The sequence below is a fragment of the Topomyia yanbarensis genome, chromosome 3 (genome assembly GCF_030247195.1).
Source record: "Topomyia yanbarensis strain Yona2022 chromosome 3, ASM3024719v1, whole genome shotgun sequence".
NCBI lineage: Eukaryota > Metazoa > Arthropoda > Insecta > Diptera > Culicidae > Topomyia > Topomyia yanbarensis.
The window spans coordinates 85,230,737-85,254,488 of NC_080672.1; the positions used below are offsets into that span (position 1 = coordinate 85,230,737).

Genomic DNA, 23,752 nt, shown 5'->3' on the forward strand with positions numbered 1-23,752 from the left:
GGGGATTTATGTATACCGGTGATCTCGCGGGCTTGTTTTTTCACTCGCGTTCTGCTATGTTCCAGCAGGAGAACCATCGGTCGGAAGTCTTTCGACGCGCGACGTCTCGGTTTCGAGGTTAGAATCGATCTTCCGGTTGCTTCATCGCACAACCAAAACAAACCCCGTCTGCTACCGCCGTAGGATTGCCACCCCTCCGGGTTTGACACGGAGACTTTGGTTTTCGGGAGCGATCTCCGGACCTCCGGGTTTTACATCAATTTCTCCGGGTTTGGTGAGAAGAAGAATAATTTCATTTTTTTTTAAATTGATTCATTACAAAATGTTTATGAAGTCGAAGTTAACTTTTACTCGGGTTCAGATTTATTTTGCCCGACTAACACTTCGTTTCAAGGTGGCGAAGATGAGTTCACCAAATATTGCCGATTTCTTTCACAAAGCAATGAATATGAAAAACAAATCAAATTTACTACAAATTAAGAAAAGTAATATTTCGCTATATGCTACAATTGAATTGTAGCATCCCACTAAGTCGCTCAAAATGGTGTAAAAAAGTCGTTTTGCTGCAATTTTACCAAATCACTTCACTGTTAGTGATGCTTATCACCAGTTGCACCAAGGTATGGCAGATTTGTTCTAATTCAACTGACCAGGTTAACACCAAACGAGTTCTTCCCGTGTTGTTGCTACTCCTGCAGCGTCCCTTAACTGTTGGCTAGGGAGGTGAGTTTTGCCCATTTGTTGCGACCTCTGGTGATGAATAACCGACACCACATAGTGATGCCGCTGCCTCCTTTGCTCTCCTTTTCCTGTTAGTTATGGAGGAGAGCAATGCTAGTTCGACTCATCCTCCACAGCGAGAGTAGCTGGTGCTTTTATATTGGCACTTAGTCGGGGAAGTGAAATACTACACCAGATTAAACCGGTGCCGAGCAATCGCTTTAATTCCAATTTCCGTCTAGTTCCACTCAAAATCCACCCCCGGGTCAGTGAAAATCTCCGGGTCAAAGCCTCTCCAGAGGTGGCAATCCTATACCGCCGCCATCGTTGTCATTTTATGAATAGCAAATTCAGCACTGGTTTTCGGCGGCAAAAGGAGAGTTCTAGTCTACCAAAGCCGTACATTTTTATTTACAACATGTAACAAAATGTTTCCAACCTAGTTAAACAAACATAAGCGTTCATGTTAACAAGTTTAAACAAAAAAAAAATAATGAAAAACATGAACGCACATAGTGGACTGTGGTGAGAAATGTTGCGAAAACGAATACATTCTACGGAGAGAGTATCCAAAAATAGGTATATTTCCACCCAGTGCACCATTGCACAGTTATCCAAATTTAGGAGGAATTTTGAGATTTTACTAAAACTAAACAACTTAGTTAACAGTCTTTGGAGAAGTTTTCGTAGTTTATGAACTCCCTCTTTTTGTTAAAACAACAGTTAGGGTGGTTCTAATTTTACCAAGATCAAAAAAATAACTTTTTAATCATTCTATCTAGAGCCAAACGACCTTCAGCGAAGTTGTAGAACGACAAATTTTGGAAAAGTTTGCTGAAGACATGTAAACTCTATCTATCATACTTTTTATTTTGCAACAAATTTAAAGTCGGAGCTTAGGGTGTTTCTTAGAAATACAGTTTTATTCAAATAACTTTTGTTGTATTCATTTAAAACTGATAATTTCAGACAACTTTAAGATTGTTTCAAGGCGAATAATTTGTTTCATGGCACCATATATCTAACTATTTCCGTTGAAAAATTATGAGCACTTTTTCGCCAAAAACGGGTTTTTTTTGGAATAACAATACATATCACTCATTTGGGGCAAACAAAAGATAATTCTTTTTGAACCATAAATAGAGGGTCATGACTAGAGTTATATTTGCGCAAAAAATGGCGAACACGATATTTTTTAAAATTTCACAAAATTGATTTAAAAAAATCTATTTTTGATATATTAAGTGCTTATATCTTCTGAACAAAAAAAGCTAGAGTTTTGTTGTATTAGAAGAAAATGTTCGTCTTCATAAACTCTGGAAAACATCTGATGGATAGGGTGGAAAAAAATGAAAACTGAGAAAGTTATATTAAAAATTTGTGTTTAAATAACTTTCACGGTGAACAATATAAAAAATGTAGTTTCGTTTTCATGATAAAATATTGCACTTTACAATACTTTTCTATTATTTTAAATAGTGGGTAGGGTGGTTCTAATTTTTTTAAAATCAGAAAATTAACTTTTTAATGTTTCAAGATAGAGTTTCGCTGTCTTCCAGAAAATTGAACGAAATGAAATTTTAAAAAAACTTTGTCGAAGACACTGAAACTCTATGTCGTGTACTTTTCATTTTACAAGAAATTCACCAAAAAAATTTATGGTGTTTCTTAAAAAAAATGGTTTTCTTTGTATAACTTTTGCAGTTTTGATTTTTCATTAAGATCACTTTTGAAATACTTTCAGATATTTTGAAGGAGAACAATTTGTCTTAATATATTGAACCTCTAGCTTCACTTGTTAGAAAGTTATATATACTTTTTATTAAAAATAAACTATTTTTTGATTAAATATTGCAATATATAAAAATATATCGTATTTGCCATTTTTGGTGATCTATACTACTAAGCATGCTATTTCATATGAAAGCAACGGTATTTAATGTTCAGTGCCCGAATCGAAGATAGTTATATTTGAAAAAGTTATATTTTTATATAAAAGTTTCTATAACTTTAAAACGAAAAAAGTTTAGTAGTTGGTGTTTTAAAGCAAATTATGCGACTTAAAATAATCTTCAAGTTGTCCAAAGGGTACTTTAGCGTAAAATAAAAACTTCAAAAGTTATAGAAATAAAACCGTTTTTAAAGGAACATCCTAAAGCTTACATTTGAATTTCTCATGCAATAGAAAGTATAAAAGCTAGAGCTTGCATGTCTTTAGCAAATTTGTTTAAAATGTGTTGCTCTACAATTTCATCGAAAACAGTAAAGCTCTATCTCAAACCGTTAAAAAGTTCTATTTTAAATATTGCTAAATTTAGAACCACTCTAGCATCGAATAAAATAAAAAGAATAATAAAAAGAACAAAACTTTGCCAAACATGTTGTAAGGCTAAGTCATTTAATTTTAGCAAAAAGTTAAAATTCCTGCTAAATTTGCATTTTGGACCACTGTGCATTGTTATCCTGACTGGTTACAATTGTTTACAATTTTAAAAATTGTTCGATGCTGTACAACACGTAAATGAATATGCTAACAATTCATTATTTAACATTTCGAAATTATCTGAATCAATTGATGGTTGAACTTTGAAAATCCATCACTAATTAACACAATGTATGCAATGCTTTGTAAGCACAATTTAAATTTTCACAATTTTACAAATTTTTCAAAAAGTACGCTATTGAAAGACTAAAATAAAGTTGCTGGCAATTTTTAATCTGGTATTGTCTGCATCGCTCAATAAAAAATCATCAAAATTAACAACGCTGTAAGTGTTTAAAATTATACGGGCTGGAAACGTGACTTTTTTTTATGAACGTCATAAGCTTACAAACTTTCACGCTGCTGCCCGAGCAGGAAAGTCATAGACGAATTTCATGGTTGGTGTACGTTTGAATGTCGTTCAATGAATGTAATCTCTTTGGTGTGCGTGAATGCCGCCACACAGCAGTTTTGTTTCCCACCACCAAGGCTGGAAGAAGTCATTTCGAATTTCATTTTAATGCGAAAGTTCGGGAAAAAACCAATACGGCAGCACCGATCAGTGTTGCCACAATTAAATCTGTACCGGGAGTTGAAAAATCTTTTCTATCTGTACTCTTCTCTAGAAAAATCTGTACCGGATTCTGTACTCAAACAATAACAAACTTGTTTTAAAAAAATCATTTTTCTTATACTGATTTTTTATTCGAGGAAACCAGACCAGAACTCGGAATCGGTTGTTTTATTTAAACTGGAATTTTGCAAGAAACCAGTTAGAATTATGGATCAGATTGACTGGGTAATGTCAATATCAGCTCGCCGCTACTTTGTTTGTAACCTAATACCGCTGATAGAATGGCGGCGAGAAGCTGAGCATTACCATACATGACGACGCGAGAAACCTGCTTGCAGCAAATCAAATGGAGCATGCCAAAGTATACGTAGACACTCCGAGTAGATCCGCTCGGTTTTCACTCTGAAAGGGGGAAAAGGGATGATTTTGCTGGAAGCAGGTTTCTCGCACATCGCTTTCTAATGTCAGCTTCAGTTTATTTATTTATTTATTTATCAGTTCAAGCTCAGTCAGCTCCACTTCATCTTCTCGCCATCACTCTGTCAGCGGCCTAACTCTACGTTTACCTGCTATTTACTGGGATACATCACAGTGTTAAATTACATAACCTTGCTGTCATATAAAAAATCTGTACCAATCTGTACTTTTTCACAAAAATCTGTAATCTCTACCGTACAGAATCTGTACCAGAAACACTTCAAAAATCTGTACCATTCTAGATAAATCTGTACTTGTGGCATCACTGGCACCGATGCTAGTTTGACTTCGGCTGCTGTGCAAGTAAACGGACGAGAGAAAAGCAAAAACGTCCGTGCTGCTGATCGTGCCTGTTACATGTTCGTGAAAGTTCGGTTATTCGGCTTGCTTCCTTAGTTGGGTTTCGTTCGCTAGCTGTTGCGAATGTATGTGGATGGCTCGTGTGTTTTACTTGCATCATCCGTTGCGTTGGAACTGTTGCAAATAAATTTCATAGCAGCGGCTCAAAATGAATGTAGTGAACGACATTCATGGCTCATATTTGCAAGATTGGAATGTGCGGCAGTTCGTTTTTCGCTTGCTATAGGAAAGGACTGCAAGCAAAATGTTAGCGGTCACATAGTATCGTTGAAAGGAAAGTTGTTGGCCATTGAAAATCTATAGTTTTGTATATTTACAATTCGCTGATGCGTCAAAATTAAAATATTTTCAACTTTTTAGTAATGAGTTTTATATTGAAGGAGAAGTTGTTGGCCGTTGAAAATCAGTAGTTTTGTACATTTACAATGCGCAGGGGGTCTGCCGATGCGTGAAAATGGAAATGTTTTCAGCTTTTTGGTAATGAGTTTTATATTGAAGGAGAAATTGTTGGCCGTTGAAAATCAATAGTTTTGTACATTTCCAATGCGCATGGGAGTTCGCCGATGCGTCAAAATGGAGAAGTTTTAAACTTTTTAGTAATGAGTTTTATATTGAAAGGGAAATTGTTGGCCATTCAAAATCAATAGTTAAGTAATAATAGTTAAATTATGCGTAAATAACCACAAAACTGCTTTTTAGTTGAACAACAGTCTAACTAGTGGAGGTCTAACTAAAACACGGTCCAGTCAAAGAGTTACGAACCAGAGAATAAACCCCAATAAAAAAAATTATACACAAACTTTAACCCAGTCCAACGATTCCACATATTGTTTGGATGATACCCTGAACAGGTCGTTAGGCTCTTGGATCATTAGATGTTTATTAGGGAAGACCGTACAGATTTTTTTTATTAGGATGCACATTTCCAACAAAGCTATCTGACAGCTCTGGAAAATTTTAATATGGAATCAAGATGTAAATGTTAGATAGGTGTGAACATTGTCGCGTCTGGGTCAGGGTTACCATATTCACAGATTTTTCTGTAATGTCACAGATTTTTTTCACAATTTTTGATCACAGATTCTTTTTCACATATGACAGATTTTTTGCATTTTGTCATCACAGATGGTAAAAACATTTTTTTCGCCGAAACACAGATGTCAATGTGGCATCCCTGGTCTGGGTGTGTTTCTTGATAGCCAAATTGTTCGATGTTAGGTCAACACTAAGACAAGACGTGACAATCGGCTTCTTATTTTTCCTTCGATATTCTTCTTTTCGCGCATTTTCTTCCTGCCATCTTCCGAACAGTGTTGCTATTTTTATTAATGAAAATGAAGGCATGTTAATTTATTTTATGCCGGCAATATTTTGTATCTTGAATCCACTATATTGATGAATGGCACCGTTTTTCTATATCATGGGTGTTTAGTAAGGTTTGTTGAAGCCATTTTCTGAAAAATTTTAGATTATATTGTGGTTTCTGTCTTATTTTTGTTAAAGATAATCAACCACGTATACGGTAAATGCATGATAAATACTTGTTTCACTTTGCCGTACAATTTCTTTTCAATTTAGTCATTTTTTCTTCTTTAACGATAATAATTTTATTTGTCAAAAGTAATGACAATCTTTTCTATAAATATTGCAACACTGCCAAAAATCATTTCTACATTCCAAACTAAAAAATAGTTAAACACGAAAACAAGAATAAAATACCACTGAACAGAGAAAAAACAAAAAAAGTAACCAAAGATGAAAAGTTATCGAAACTGTATCACTTAATTTGTATACTATACAGAAATGTAACAAAATGAAACAATAAATATTTAACGTTAAAAAAAACATCATTTCGCTATCTCTGCAGTAACATTGCGTACGGTAAAAAAGTCAGAATCAACCAATCAGGAGCTGGACCATTCTGACGTAAAATTGGAACAAAACGCCCCCCTATTGTCATGTCACGTGTTATTGAATCGTGTGAACGCTGTGACATAGAGATATTACAAATTTACATATATTCAGTTTTAAATTTTAGCGAACTCTGTGTTCACGAAGGACTACCCTCCAATGATCATTCTCTTGCATAGACCGTTTACAATATTAAATTATAGTCTCGTCATACAGCAAGTGGCATAAACCCTAATATGATAACGGATAAGATTTTTACATATGTGACGCCAGTGTTTTGATTTTACATCCGACAGGATTGGGATGGCGTAAATACTACATCATTCTAAAAAACAAATCATTAATTGGAACAAATTGATTTGAATATAACAATTTAGCATTTTCAAGTTTTCTGAGTTTTTCAGAGTTTGCCACCAATAATCTTATTATACACATGCCTACACATTATGATGATTACCTTGAAACGACTTTGTGTTTGTCAAATTGGTCACTCTTTGCATTTTTCTTTTGATACGCAATTCTCACTTCGACATAGATCTTTCATGAGGGCCTAAATCAGTGATGCCGCAAGTCCAGATTTATGTAGAAAGGTACATATTTCTGAAGCATTTTTGGCACAGATTCTGTACGGTACCCGAATAAACATCTAATGATCCAAGACCCTAACGACCTGTTCAGGGTATCATTCATACATTATGTGGAATCGTTGGGCTATGTGGGTTAAAGTTTGTGTATAATTTTTTTATTAGGGTGCAGATTACAGATTTTTGTAAAAAAGTACAGATTGGTACAGATTTTTTACATTACAGCAAGGTAAAATAATTTAACCCTGCGATGCATCCCAGTAAACAGTTGAGTTAGGCAGCAGTGATGGCAAGAATCTGAAGTGGAGCTGGTACTGATTGAGCTTGAACTGAAGCTGACATTATAATGCAATATGCGAGAAACATGCTTCTAGCAAATCAAAGGGATGATGTCTAATAAAAGCTGAGCGAATCTTCTCGGAGTGCATACGTTTACTCTGACGTACTCCATTTGAATTCCTGCAAGCCGGTTTCTCGCATCTTATTGATATTTCCAACCCCATCTCAGCTTATCGTCGCTACTCTGTTGGCCACCATTGGTTGGCAAACAAAGTGGCAGTGAAAATTTGAGCTGGAGCTGATATTGACATTACCCAGTCAAACTCATCCAGATTTCTAACTGGTTTCCCGCACTACTTTTAAAGTGAACGGCAAGTTACGGCGCCGCCTTTTAGTTTACTGGGTTCTTGCGGAATTCCAGCTCAAATAAAACAACCGAGTCAGAATGTCTGGTTTGATTTCCCCGAATGGAAAATATGTAGAAGAAAAATGATTTTTTTAACAACCTCGTTATTGTTTGGGTACATAATCCGGTCCTTCTTTCGATAGAATAGTGCAGATAGAAAGGATCCCGGTACAGATTTAATTGTGGCAATACTGGCCTAAATCGCTAATGTAAGAAAACCAAGTTTTCGCTACTATGATATTATGCGACTAAAATACTGCAAGATAGCGGTAAAAATGATCGAAAACATTTCCTTTTGAGATTTCCACTATGGAAATATGCCAAAATGTAATGGTGGATTATGAAAAAAGAATATTTTTGTTCATTTAATTGTTTCTTATGTATTGGCACAAAATTATTAATGAAACGATTTATTTTCCTGATGAAAGGAGAAAAATAATGAAAATTTTGTCTTGCAATACCATCATTCTGTAACTTGATTATGCTACTACCGCATAAAAAAGTTTCCATTATGTCACATTGGCGGTTGCCCGTGTGTATTGTAAATGTCCAAAACTATTAATTTTTAACGGCCAACAACTTCTATTCATTTTCAATGGCCAACAATTTCCCCTTCACTATAAAACTCATTACTAAAAAGTCGAAAACATTTCCATTTTGACGCATCGGCGGACCCCCCTGCGCATTATAAATGTCAAAACTATTGATTTTCAACGGTCAACAATTTTCCCTTCAATATAAAACTCGTTACTGAAAACTTGAAAACATTTCCATTTTGACGCATCGGCGGACCCCCCTGCGCATTGGAAATGTACAAAACTATTGATTTTCAACGGCCAACAATTTCTCCTTCAATATAAAACTCATTACCAAAAAGATGAAAACATTTCCATTTTAACGCATCGGTGGACCCCCCTGCGCATTGTAAATGTTCAAAACTATTGATTTTCAACGGCCAACGAATTTCCTTCAATATAAAACTCATTACTAAAAAGTTTAAAACATTTCCATTTTCACGCATCGGCAGACTCCCTGCGCATTGTAAATGTACAAAACTACTGATTTTCAACGGCCAACAACTTCTCCTTCAATATAAAACTCATTACTAAAAAGTTGAAAATATTTTAATTTTGACGCATCAGCGAATTGTAAATATACAAAACTATAGATTTTCAATGGCCAACAACTTTCCTTTCAACGATACTGTGTGACCGCTAACATTTTGCTTGCAGTCCTTTCCTATAGCAAGCGAAAAACGAACTGCCGCACATTCCAATCTTGCAAATATGAGCCATGAATGTCGTTCACTACATTCATTTTGAGCCGCTGCTATGAAATTTATTTGCAACAGTTCCAACGCAACGGATGATGCAAGTAAAACACACGAGCCATTCACATACATTCGCAACAGCTAGCGAACGAAACCCAACTACGGAAGCAAGCCGAATAACCGAACTTTCACGAACATGTAACAGGCACGATCAGCAGCACGAACGTTTTTGCTTTTCTCTCGTCCGTTTACATGCACAGCAGCCGAAGTCAAACTAGCATCGGTGCTGTCGTATTGGTTTTTTCCCGAACTTTCGCTTAAAAATGTCATTTGAAATGACTTCTTCCAGCCTTACAGTTTCGTGATGCGAAGCGATTTTTGATTTACACCTAGCCCTATCCTCATTTAGTCGAAAAGCGCATTTTTAATACTAAAAAAATCAAATGCAGCCCGTAGTTCAAGTTTTCAAGATTTACCGGCGTGATTTACCTAACTATTCGTCACTAGCTACGTACAAACCGTGCCAACGAATTTTTGAACTTTCTCGATTTTCTAAATTCGAAATCGTGGATAAGATATATTTTATCATGTAGAAGTGACCTATATAAGTCAAATTAGGGATTGGGTTGGCGATTTTCGGAGTGATAGCATAACCTTTCTATATGAGAAAGGCAAAAACTATTTAAGTGTAGTCGGAGTGTTATTGTATACCATTCTAAATTATACCAATCGGTGAGTTCAGGGCCGCAGAGAGAAAATAGGGGCCCGGGGGCCCAACGTACGGGCCCCACCACTGTATATTGCCTGAGTACAAAAAAGTCAATGTTTGAAATCCATTGGAGTTCACTGATATTATGTATAGTACACTGTACCATTTTTTGCTCTAGTTGTTTGTAGTGCCAATGAAGGAAAAAAAGTAGCGTTTTTTATACTTTGGGAGTTTTTAATACCTCTTCGTCAGTTTTGGTGACTTTGAAAAGCACCTTTTTTGTTAATAGTATTTATAAAAGTAAAGAAATGGCAAGATTAAAAAAGTAGTAATTACAAAAATTAAAAATATCTAAACTGCGATCAACGGCAAACGATAAAAAACAATAGGAAAACTAAATATTAAAAGAATGTACAAAAGAGCTAAAACAACAAAATCAACCAAATAAACAAATTAATGTCAATTGTCAGAAAAATTTTGATCGAGAAAAATCAAAACAAAACCTATAAAAAACTGATAAAGGAAAACAGGAAACTAGAAAGACATATTGCGAAGATTAAAAAAGTCGAACATTATTGAACAAATGGTGAAAATAATGAAAAATCGATAGGAAAGTAGGAATTTTTTTAAGAATCAATGAAAATGAATAAAAACTATTAAAAAGAATATAAACATTAATATAAAAATGCATAAAACTGAAAAACCCGATAAATAAAGAATAATAAAATTTATTTAACTTTAAAAACAAGATATATTTAAAGCAATAGAAAAAAAATAAAACGGTAAGAATGCATAAAACTAGAGGAGTATGTATAAAAGACAAGAATAAAAAAAATGAGCGAACCAGAAAATTTTGAAAATCTGAAAAATTGAAATGATAAAAAGACGAAAAAGTAAAGAAATCTGGAAGTATTGAACAAAAACGGAGCAAACAGACAAAATGGAATGCAAAAAATAGTAGAAAAAAGCCAATATGGTATACTATGGAAACATAAAAATGAAGATATTAGCACGATAAAAATGAATAAAATGGATATTATTTAAAGAATAGAAAAAGCACTAGAAATGAAATTTGACATAAATTCAAACAACGAACTAAATGTAAAATTAAGAAAAAGTGCGCATAGTGTCAAGAAAAGATAAATCAAATGTTTTTTAGGAAAATAAAAAAATATCAATGGTCAACAGAAAAAGTACTTTCAAAACAGGTTAAATGGAAAACATGAAGATATAACAATAACGAATTAAATCTTAAGAAAAAGGTATAAAAAATAAATAACATTATATTAAATAAACAATGGAAAAAAATAAAACTACGATAAACGGAAAGCCAAAAACTAGAAAATGAGGAAGAAAATAGGAGAAAAGTAAAAAAATAAACAATAAGACAAATTGGAATGAATTTGAATAAGTAAAATTGCTTTTGGAAATGCAAAAAAAAATATGAAAAAGGAAATAGAAAAAGGCTATGACAAGAATTAATGTAGTAAATAGACAAATTCTAAAAATAAGATGGAAATGACAAAAGAAACAAATAGAAAAGCAAGATATTAAAATATGAAACAATAAGAAAAAAATAAAGAAGATTTTTTTCGAAAAATTGCGAATAAAATTAAATAACAAAGAAAAAACTATAAATTAAAGTAAGTGATAGTGACAGCAATAGAAAAAAAGGCAAAAGTAAGGAACAGAAAAAAATGGATAAAATAAAAGTATGCAAATAGAGAAAAAAGGCAGAATCTTACAATTGTAGAAATTCAAATACAATCCACAACTTGAAAAAATAGATCAATGAAATTTCAACAAAATAAAAACAAATCCATGTAGGAATAAAAAATGGAAAAAATGAGAAACATGGATCAAATTTCAATTAAGGGTATTGGTTGGATTTTACGCTATGCTGGTTTCGAAAACATTCATGACCCTATAAAAACATGAATTATTCTTCTATTTGTGTTGATGTGTAAGCACATCTTGAAATATTTTACAAGAATGTTGTAACTGATTTCTAGAAAATAAAAATAAAATCGTTACGTTCAGGAAGCGACGTTCAAAATCTCACGCTCACTTCTCCAAAAGGAAAAGATTTTGTATGCGGATTTAACTTGCTACATTAGTTAGCTAATCTTTCTAACTAGTTGATTTAGTTTGGTAGCAGAGTTAAATTTTCTCTTCGAAATCAATCAAACACAATTTAGCAATTTAGTTGAGGGGCCATACACTAATTACGTAAGGGCATATGGGGGGAGGGGGAGTTACACAATATCTTACAAATTCTTATTTAAGGGGGAGGGAGGGTTCCTCCCTTCTTACGTAATATCATAAAACATGCATGAAAAATGAAATCAATAAGAAAAATATTCTTTTGAAAAAAGAAACTATTTATTATTTGTGCCATGCACATTTTGTATATCAAACAATATAAGCACATATTGTACATCATGGTCAAGGAAAGGCGGACCTCGAATTGAAGTGTTTTTCAGCGACAGAATACGATAGTTTAATTAGTTATGGAATTTTGTTTAATGTTACCAACGTGAGGAGTGGCTTAATTGTCAATGGTTTTGGAGCAGTTACAGCAATTTCTTGACTCTTGGTGGCGCATTGTTCTGATCAAGAACTGGAGTCACAATTTGTCTTACAAGTTAAGAAGTGTTGATACCCTTATAGTTGGAATAAATTCACACCAGAAGAGGTTATAAATTCTTTTGAGTTCTACATCACAAGGAAATAGACTCAAAGAAAGTGGAAAATAGCGAAGCTAATTATGTTGAGCAAATCAAAGTTGCTGATATCTACAAACAATTAATCTGAAATTAAATTTTGTCCAGAATTTTCTTTTAATAGCTCTATAAGTATCGTTTTTGCTATCGTATAATTTAATGAATTAACAATATGATTGTTTAATTACACAAATCATGATAAGATCTTATGTAGGGGGGAGGGGGAGTTCACCAAAATCTTACTAACTCTTATCTGGGGGAGGGGGAGGTTGAAAATTTCTAAAAAAGCCTTACGTAATTAGTGTACGTTCCCTGAACGTATGCTTCTTAGAATCATTGGCAGCTGCAGGATTGTGAACTGAGAAATCTTCTCTTCATGCTCCATATAAAATTCAACACAAAGCTGTTATACTCGTCACGAAATGGGCTTGTGGTGTACCGTAAAACGGGGTATCTTTGATCATAGGGGTAAGTTTGATCAAATGAGACTTTTTTCAATAATGTACGACAAGATGATTCCCTTTAGCAAAACCACCGAAACAAAATACAAACCATATTCAAAACATGTTCAGCATTCATAGACAACGATTATTTCGTCATTTATTGTATTTTTATGCAGGGCCGGCGTAACACTATTGGCCCAAATGGTTAGTAAGCATAGGGTGAGGGTAGTAGTTAGAGATTTGTCTGATTTCCGCTATACACATACTTGCATTACATTTACATTAAATCACTTGCGGTATGTTTGTGCAAATGGAATTGTCGTGCATCGATATTTTCAAATGTGTGCCCGAGATACTTACATGGCAGATTTCAAATTTATGAAAAGGTCCAAAATTTCGAGTGGGTAATTACCCACTCGGTTACTTTCGAGTGGGTAGTACTACCCATACTACCCACGCTATCCGCCGGCCCTGTTTTTATGAACACAAATTCAAATTGAAAGTGATACAACTTTCAAGCATCGTTTCAATCCGTTCAAACAATCCCTTGTATATTAATGGAATCAATCAAATTCAACTGAACTGATCACTTTTTTAGAAACCGTAATTATTTTTGTCCAATAATTCATTATAAAAATCCTAGATTTTTGATGTTAACTATTTAATTTCGATTATTTTCCTGTAAAAGTTCAATAAAAGTCAGCTGTATTCTTCTAGGGAATTTTATTTTCCTTCGAGACGTCACAATATCGGGTCATTAAATCGCCAACATATATGCATTTTACACAACATTTCGAATGTTATCTCTCATTTCGATACACATATTTTGCTGATCAAATTTACCCCGAAAACAACGAATGAAAATTTACAATAAAGTAATTTTATTTTTATAGTAAAACGAAATGAAATGCCCAACAATCTGAAGATTTTCAATCTATGGGTACCAGTACTTCTTTTAAAAATTCAAACACCTAAATTGAAGAAAGTTATTCGAAAAACTTTGAAAAAATTGATTAATGTTCCCCCGATTTACGGTACGCAGTTTGCTGTTATAATGAAAATATTGATAAAAGACCGTATTTGAAAGAATTGTAAAACGTATTTTTTTCCATCCCTGGCCTCTTTGCTAGGGGGAATTGGTAGTCGAAAATTGCCAAAAAAGCTACGTCATTTGAGTATGATCCCTTTACAAAAATGTTTCATCTTTCATCATCTCGTATCTGAATATGATTTTTTATAGATTTTGCATCAATGAACGGTAAGCCAAATATATTAAATTTTAAATTTAAATTTTTGGATTAATTTTGATTTCTTTTGGTATATCAAGAGTTTTTGATGACTCATTTGACCAATTGAGCTCTCAAATAGAGGTAGGGTTACCACCTCTAGTGGTACTTTAACCAGCATAATTTTACTGAGCAGGTGATAAACTTCAAGAGACACATGGGTATGCGTTGAAATCAATTAGAATTTCGAATTAAAGTGATCACTCGACAGAATTTTGGAGAACTTCCATTGCTTTTTATTGTATAAAACGCTTAAAAGCTAGTAAATATGTACTGTTTTACTTCTCATGTAGCTCGTAGCACTAGGAGGAAAAATATCTTATTTTCTTCACATTCACCGTAGAGTGTAATGTTTTGGTAAAGCACTCCACCTTTCTGTGCCGTTCACATTTAATTGTATGTTTTTGCATTTGTTAACAGTTTTGTTGATTTAGTTGGATGTAGTGATTCGTTTTCTCGGATATTCAAAAAGAATCCAGAAGCTCAAACCACTCTCGCTGTGAAGGATAACCCGAGCGAGCTTTGCTCTGCTCCTCAGTAAACAAACATGGGGTGTGAAATCACACTTCAGTTTCTTTCGAGAATCTTTGTGAGGAACATTAATCCATTGAAGCGTAGGTTCAATGGGGTAAAGTAAACCCAAATGGCACTTTTAAAATAATATTTGTCAACGCCAAGAGGGGCCCTTCTTAACAATTAGGGCCTGCAACCCGAGGATGATGTTTATGAGGACTGGGTGCTAGGCGATTCCTCGTAAAGAAAAGGGCAACGCAAAATTGCAAAATAATCCAATAGATTCTTCCGGGCGAATTCGGATTTACCTGAACGAAGACACGGAATTCGCCTCAAAAAACCGGTGTGGCAACCCCAAGCAGGGTTTTTTTCTTTCAATAATTACTTTCGATACTAATCCAGTGCTTTCGGAGATTGCAAATTCAGTAAATCAAAAAAATCGATTTCAAATTAGCGAAATTTGAAGACAACCTCATGACTTCTAATCAAACCATTTAGTTGTTTTACCCTTACAAGTCTGATCCTATTTTTGTTTCGATTATAGACATTGTAACATTAAGGTCATTCGCTTCTTCATCCAGGTTTGAACTTTTCCTATAACAAATCTCTATTGCTGTGTGCGGGGTTGGGATTCGAATCCAGAGCTGCGTACATGACATTCAATGTACAATTTCCGCTCGAGTCTGATTTTGTTTCGAAGTGAGAATTTGGTTGGTATAAACATAGTTGATATCAAATATGCAGTAGTTTAGAATTTTCGCTATTCTAGTTACCTCATACACAAGATATTGAATTTTTAATTGTATTCTCAAATAAATTTTTGTCGAAAAAGTATTTGTCAAAATTTAGGTTCTGTTAAAAATCCGGGCCCCTTCAAAATTCCGGGCCTGGGGGGAAACACCCCGGTCCCCCCCCCCCTCTCGGCGGCCCTGGGTGAGTTTATTTAAAAACTAGCATAAGACTAAACATGGACAGCAGTTTCCCTGCAAAAAGTAATTATATTTTCCTACAATGCACTACAACAAATACTCCATCAATCGCAGGGTCATGGAGAAGACCATTGGAAGTATAGGCAGGTATGCTTCACAAATGTGAATGCGGCAGGTATGCTTCACAAATGTGGTTTCGAAGAATCATTGTGAATGCGGCAGGTATGCTTCACAAATGTGGTTTCGAAGAATCATTGTGATGCACATATTTTAATTAAAAATCGCAATTTATTAGCATGACATGAAAACCCATGGTGAGTAACAAAAAAAATGTAAAGTTAAACACGGAATGAAAATACAATTACCAGCTGAAAATAATTGCCAGCAAATTGGGCAAAATCGAATACAGATCCACGAATTCAATCAAAGCACTTCGTGCGTTATTGGAAGTCCTTTCAATTTTTAATTGCCCAGCTGTCTAAAAAATAACTCCTACGAATGGAATCAGAAATTGGCTCAAGCAAAGTCACCTATTGTCTTGTCGAATAATGCCATCACTTCATTATCGGCCGCTTTGTTTTTATTTTTCATGTATCCGTCGCTGACAATTAGCTTCAAACCACATTTCAATTTTTTTCTTTTTTCAGGGGGCTTACCCGGGATCGTCCGGCTACTACCCGGGATCAAATTCCATTGGTGGTAACCCTTATGGCGGATATGGCGGCTACGGAGGTTATGGGGGCTATGGCGGAATCGGAGGCGGCTATGGTGGATACGGTGGCTACGGAGGTAATGGTGGTTTGCAGTCCTATCTGGGCTACAGCGGTGGTAATTATTTTGGCAGTCGAAATCTAGGCTACGGTTACTATGCCGGAACGAATCCGGTTGGAGTGTCCAGCTCTAGTTTAGTTAGCGGTTACCGGGGTTACAATTGAAACCGCTTCGCTGCTGTAATTGATTGTGATGGTTTCCATAGTTTTAACGTTTGTGGTAAAATTTGATAGTTTGTTTGTCTCTGTGTGTGTATGTGTTTGTGCGATTGTACGTCTCAATTCGTTACCAAAGCGTGTGCTAAATGTGATATATATATCGGATAACTAACCCGACCAATTTAACCCAGTGATCCATTCGAAGCCAATAACTTATTACGATTTGTAGAATTGAATAATAAACTATTTTCTAGAGTACAAAACTTCATCGCTTTGTTTGTTTCAATAAATCTCTTGTCAATGCTATAGTTGAATACATATTTAAGTTAATGAATAACACGAACTAATAGACATCGTCCATTTATAAAAAAAAAAAACTATCATTCATATTTGCTTCTTTGAATGTTATGTTACATTGTATTCGTGCTTTTATTTGCAACTAAATAATAGGCCTGTTTGAAAAAACAGATGTTTATGAGGAACGAAAAAACGAAGGTTTGTATTCCATACCCGACTCCGGCAATAATCAAAATAATGCTGGATTTGCTCCCTACGCTAGTAGACAAACTACTTCTCCCAACTTCGCATCAACGTAAGATAAAAATAAAAGTGAAATAAGATCGACTCTCCGGCTGAAACTACACCCATACCTTCAGCCAAGGCCTTTGTGATTTTTTCAGGTCTAAAGACAACATTTTATGCCATCTGTTGGAGATTTCTAGCGTCCTGACGGAACGATTTCCGGGCATGACGTACCAGCAAGCAAGGTCGAAATCGATGGCGTTTCTATTGCGCGGATCTGCTGGAGCACCGAATTGACTATTTTATAGACTCCGTGCTTCATTCAGTGAAAATATTGGACGCAAGCGATTGCATTTAGCAACAATCGCAGCTGACGGGAAGAGGACCTATGTCAACTCAAACTCTTATCGGGTAGCATCCGCTGGGTCTATTCCAGCTTATTATATCTGCTTTGACAAGGTTCATCTACCTTACGTCTATTTGTACCGTGGGTCATGAACTGCACTATTTGTCAAGAATTGGGATGAACACTTTCAAATTGTAGCAATAAGTTTCGTTGTTGGAAATGTGGCGGAATAAAGGCGATGATTTATGTGGAAGGGATGTCGAAGATTATCTCTACTCTGAAGGATATCCACACGATCTCCATAACAACGTTTATTGCTACTTCTTCACGATCATATTTACTGTTTCAAAAATTTAAAAGGTTTCAATGCAGGGGTCCCGTATCAAATATTTCTGCTGTGATAGTTTTCCAGTCTTTAAATGCCAACAGATTTAATTGTATAAAACAAAAACAAATCTTTTGACTCTATCTCTAAATTCCGTAAATTATACCCTTAGTATAAATAATGAAAATAATGAATTTTGTGAAAGCAATAATTATCTGCCCCACGATTGGTCCGTCCTATTCGGCTGGCGCGCGAATCAATTATAGTGTTGCTAGCAACACCCCATTTGATATCTACGTACATATAAGAAATAGCTTGTTTGCAGATAATTTTGTTGTATTTTGTTGTTGCACTGGACAGATCAGCCATTCACCAGTACATCAGCTCGAAATAACATCTGCTGTCTAGCGAACTATACACAAATATCGGCGCTTTTCAGGGCCACAATTACAATACCGACTTAATTTTACAATCAAGCTTTCAAAAATTCGGATCTCTAATATTGTATTGTTTTTAATTAAATTCGTGTATCTGATAAGGCGCGTTTGAGTTAGCTAGAAGGTGTCAATTTCTTTGTTCTATATTTTCAATAACTAGGGGATTATATATTGAATTATCTTTTTTAATGAAACTAAGAAAATTTTACGGCTATCTTATACAAATACAAGAGGGGACAATATAATATTCTTAAGATTAGGAATGCATTTATTATTTTTTGTAGTAATATACTTTATGATTCTTAGAAGGAAGATTATTAGAGCAACTAATTATTAAATAAGCGGAACATTTTTACAGCCATATTAAAACTAGGAATAACCCGAGGGAGTGATTAGATTTTATTAGGATTAGGGGAGGGGGGTTATTTAGAGCTATTTTTACGAGTAGTATTACAGTTGGGAATTTCTTAACGAAATTATGTATTTAACAGCTAAAACTAGAAAAGGCAAGGGCAATACATCTGGGAAAGGGTGGGGGAGAAAAATATTAACTATCAGTTTCTGGCATCGGGAGTTCAACCTTATGGATTACAGACTCGAATTGCCTTCATCAGGAAACATCATGTACTGGGACGCCGGCTTGTCCTTATTGAAACAGCGGGGGTTCCTTCAGATGAATTCGTAATACGGCTCAGATGCGGATCGGCAACACACCGAGTTGAGCGTGTCATTTTTGTGCTGTAGGCCCCGTGGAAGTTGACTCCGTCATTCGACGGAAATGTTTCGTGTCACCTTAAAGTCACATTATACCATCGTTAGCGTGGTACAGGCGGAAGAGGGCACTTCTGAGAATGATAAGGAAAATAAGAGGGTCAGCTAAATCTGTATATTGATGGTTGTTAGGAAGGTGTATACTGCCCATGATCGCAAACCAGTCCCATAAAGATAGGAAATCCCATAGAAAACGGGACAAATATGCGATCATAGGTAGTATGCGAGGGATATATATATATATATATATATATATATATATATATATATATATATATATATATATATATATATATATATATATATATATATATATATATATATATATATATATATATATATATATATATATATATATATATATATATATATATATATATATATATATATATATATATATATATATATATATATATATATATATATATATATATATATATATAGAAGGTCGCAGCTAACCAGTACATCTCGTACCGGGACATTTGGTGATCTTCCTCGGGCTAGGAGAGAATTCAATAGTTGAGGTCTGGAAGAACAATACTCGGTGCATGCCCAGACAACATGTCCCATATCGTGATAACCGCCGCCACAAGCGCAGATAGCGATATTCACGTGTCCAATACGTAGGACATAAGCCTCTAATGTGTAGTGATGAGCCATGAGCCGAGACATCACACGAATGAAATGCAGACCCACAGCCATTCCTCTGATCCAAGGTCACAATATATTGTAGGCACCGTCTCAACTCTCCATTTCTTCACGATGTCTGTCAACTTTCTAGCGTTCTCTCACGAGAGATATTGAAGAATGCATTTAGGCAGATTGATCTTCCGTAGATGTGAAACCCGTCAGTCAGGGTAACAATTTAGCACTGGGTGGAAATATACCTGTTTTTGTGTACTCTCTCCGTAGAGTGTATTTGTTTACATAATATTATGCTCACTGCTGTTCGATACCGTTCACATTTAGTTGTAAATTTTCATTCATTTTCGCGTTTGTGAACGGTTTTGTTTGTGCAGATAGGTGTAGTAATTTTTATTTGACATTGGTGTATAATTAGCATAGGGTTTAGTTGGGCTACCGCTGTCCTCTTTTTTTTTTTTACAATGGAGAAGACCTTTATGTCCTAGCCCAGTACACGTGCTATTGGTAGGGTCCAATCTACCACACGGGGTGCACTGGGGGCGTGTCGGACTCGAATGGTGACCAGCCATTAATACCGACTAAACTCCATTGGGCTCCGCCATTACTCCTCCTAGGAACTACCTCTCGGTACTACTTCTGGGGGGATGGCTGTACTAAAATGTACTCATTCACTCTCACTCACGCGTTCATACATCCTGCATGAGGCTTACTTGGGTGCTCTCTCAATCGCACTTTGATTCACTCTCAAACACTCCCACATGAGGCAGACTTTTGTGCTCACCTTTTACGTTCCATGCGAGGCTGACTTGTGTGCTCACCCTATCACCTGATTCACTCTCAATCGTGCCACTCTATTGTACCTTTGTCACTCCCCCTGGCATCCCATGTGGGACATTTTTCTTAGGCCCCACTTCTGACATACCATGCGAGGCTGACTTGTGTGCTCACCTTTTTCAATCCTTGCTAGGCTGACTTTTGTGCTGGCCTCTACCAACCTGTGAGGCTGACTTTCATGCTCACCCTTAACATGCCGTGTGAGACTGACTTGGATGCTCACCCTTTCACTCCTCTGCCACGCCATGAGGCATCGATAGCTAAGTTCCAACATATTACGCTACGACCCTCCCGTCTTGGCATGAGGCAGTCCACTTATACGCCTATACACTCACTCTTCTGTCTTGCTTCGGGGTGGCTGGGTTTACCCTTTACGCGGTTGCCATTCGCTGCGCCAAACCTGCCTCGGCATGAACAGACCATTCACTCCCTTTTTTGCGCTTGGCCTTTTTTGCTCCAGCTAACCAATCACTAGTTAGCCGTGCCCGTCGTCTGTTGCTCGGTTCGCCAGATTACCTGTAGCCTACTGGCAATCTGGATGGTAGCAGCCGAGACTGCGTTCCACTTCTCCACCGATTGACACATCCGCTGAATAAGGGTATCAGGGGTTGTGTCCCAGCCACAGACGTCAAGCATTGCTCTTCTTTCGACGTCGAACTGGTGACATACGAACAGTATGTATTCGGCAGTTTCATCTACACCTGGGCAGTCCGGGCAGACTGGGACCTCCGCGTGCCCGAACCTGTGGAGGTACTGACGGAAACAGCCATGGCCTGACACGAATTGTGTCAGGTGGAAGTGAACTTCCCCATGGGGTCTTCCCACCCAGCTCGATATGCTAGGTATCAGCCAGTGGGTCCACCTACCTTTCGAGGAGTTGTCCCACTCACGCTGCCATCTGGCGACCGAGGTCACCCTGGTGCGCTCGCGGGCTCCCCTATTTCCACGTAGCTCAAAACACTCCTCATCTTCCCGAATGACCAGCCCGACTGGCATCATGCTCGCTATCACGCAGGATGCATCGTGTGATACCGTGCGGTAGGCAGATATCACTCTGAGGCACATCACGCGGTAGGTGCTCTCCAGTTTCTGTAGGTAACTGGTTACCCTCAGTGCTCTTGACCATGACGGGCCGCCGTTCCTGAGGATAGATACGGCAACGCCTGCCAGTAACCTACGTCTACTGGCGCACACCTTTGAGCTGTTGGACATCATTCTCGATAGAGCCGCAACAGCAGTCGACGCTCTCTTGCACGTATAGTCGACATGGCTGCCGAAGGTCAGCTTGTCGTCTATAATGACTCCGAGAGACTTCAGACTTCGCTGAGAAGTGATCGCGACTTCTCCCACATGGATAACTGCATGTTGTGCCGACTTGCGGTTGTTGACGATAACTACCTCCGTCTTATGATGAGCGAGCTCCAGGCCTCTCGCGCTCATCCATTCCTCCACCGTGCTAATCGCGTGTTCTGCGGTTAGTTCTACCTCAGGAATTGACTCCCCGTAGACCTCCAAGGTTACGTCGTCGGCAAAGCCGACGATCTTGACCCCAGGAGGGAACTTCAGTCTCAGAACCCCGTCATACATGAGGTTCCATAGCACCGGGCCTAGGATCGAGCCCTGCGGGACTCCGGCGGTAATCGGAACCCTTTTCTGACCGGCATCGGTCTCGTATAGCAGTACGCGGTTTTGGAAGTAACTTTCCAGGATCCGGTACAGACCCACCGGTAGGCTAAGCCGGTGTAACGAGAGCGCGATGGCATCCCAGCTTGCGCTGTTGAATGCGTTCTTCACGTCAAGTGTCACTAACGCACAGTATCGAATACCTCGCCTTTTTTGTTGGATCGCTATCTCAGCAGTATTTATCACTGAGTTGAGGGCTTACCCTTCCGAAAGCCAAACTGGTTGCTTGACAGACCGTGCGTACCTTCCGCGTACGGGGTGAGCCTGTTGAGGATGATCCTCTCAAGCAGTTTGCCAGTCGTGTCGATCAGACAGATTGGTCTGTACGCCGATGGGTCGCCTGGCGGCTTCCCGGGCTTCGGCAACAGCACCAATTTCTGCCTTTTCCATCTATCGGGGAAATGGCACTCGTCAAGGCATCTCTGCATAGCTAGCCTGAACATGTTCGGGTTCGCTATGATCGCTGCCTTGAGAGCGTTGTTTGGAACTCCATCCGGCCCTGGAGCTTTGTTCATTGCTAGGGATTTAGCCACTGCGAGTAGTTCTTCATTCGTCACTGGAGCCACCATTTCGACCGTGCCCGCACTGTCTCGTAGTGCAGGTGGCCAGGGACTTGTGGCTCGAGACGGGAAGAGTACTTCGATAATCGTTGCCAACCGGTCCGGAGACCGTTCTGGGGTGAGGAGCCCCCTTTGGTCTTGGCCATCACAATCCGGTAGGCGTCACCCCACGGATTCGCGTTGGCACTCTCACACAGGTTGTCGAAACACGCTCTCTTGCTGCTTTTGATAGCCTTGTTAAGGGCCAATTTCGCAGCTCGAAACACTTCACGGCGGTTCTCTCTTGCATCCTCGGTGCGAGCTCTTTGCATCCTACGTCTAACTCTGAGACAGGCTGACCGTAGAGCTGCAATCTCGGCACTCCACCAGTATACCGGGCATCTACCGTTTCTTAGCAGTGTTTTTCTCGGCATAGTGGCGTCGCACGCGCGTGATAGAACAGCTACCAGCGCATCCCCGCTTAGACTGTCGGTGTTGGCCTCCAGTCCCAGGGCCGCGGTGAAAGCTTCGCTGTCGAAGTGATTGGACTTCCACCCGCGTACCTGACAGGGATCTCCCGCCCTCGGATGCTGCACACCATAGTTGATCTTAAAGCGGATTGCTAAATGATCGCTATGGGTGTAGCCTTCGTCTACCCTCCATTCCATGCCTGGAGCCAGACTCGGGCTGGCAAATGTTAGGTCAATCCACGCCTCCACTCCGTTTCTACGAAATGTACTAGCAGAGCCATTATTAGCTAGCACAGTATCGAGTTTCGCAAGCGCTTCCATTAGCGCTTCACCCCTGCTATTTGTACAGCGGCTGCCCCACTCCACTGCCCAAGCGTTAAAGTCTCCCGCTATTACTACCGGTTTCCGGCCCACTAGGTCCGACGAGAGCCTGTCGATCATCTGGTTGAACTGTTCTATTGACCACCTTGGTGGGGCGTAGCAGCTGCAATAGAACACACCATTGATCTTGGCAATCGCCACACCCTCGGCGGAGGAGTGTATTACCTCTTGAACCGGGAACCGTCCCGTTGTACAGATTGCCAC

General features: G+C 37.8%; 1 protein-coding gene across 3 annotated transcripts in view; it reads left to right on the forward strand.

The window, feature by feature from the left end:
* Window positions 1–23,752, forward strand: part of LOC131691057 (keratin, type I cytoskeletal 10-like) — a 65,625-nt gene that overhangs the window by 35,595 nt on the left and 6,278 nt on the right. For 2 of the 3 annotated variants that reach the window (XM_058977214.1, XM_058977215.1), the window contains one exon: window positions 16,314–16,843. In XM_058977214.1, the coding sequence (XP_058833197.1) occupies window positions 16,314–16,601 (288 nt within the window). In that variant the 3' untranslated portion in view covers window positions 16,602–16,843. Of the gene's footprint in view, window positions 1–16,313; window positions 16,844–23,752 lie in introns of those variants that run through there. The other variant, XM_058977217.1, reaches the window with a different exon arrangement.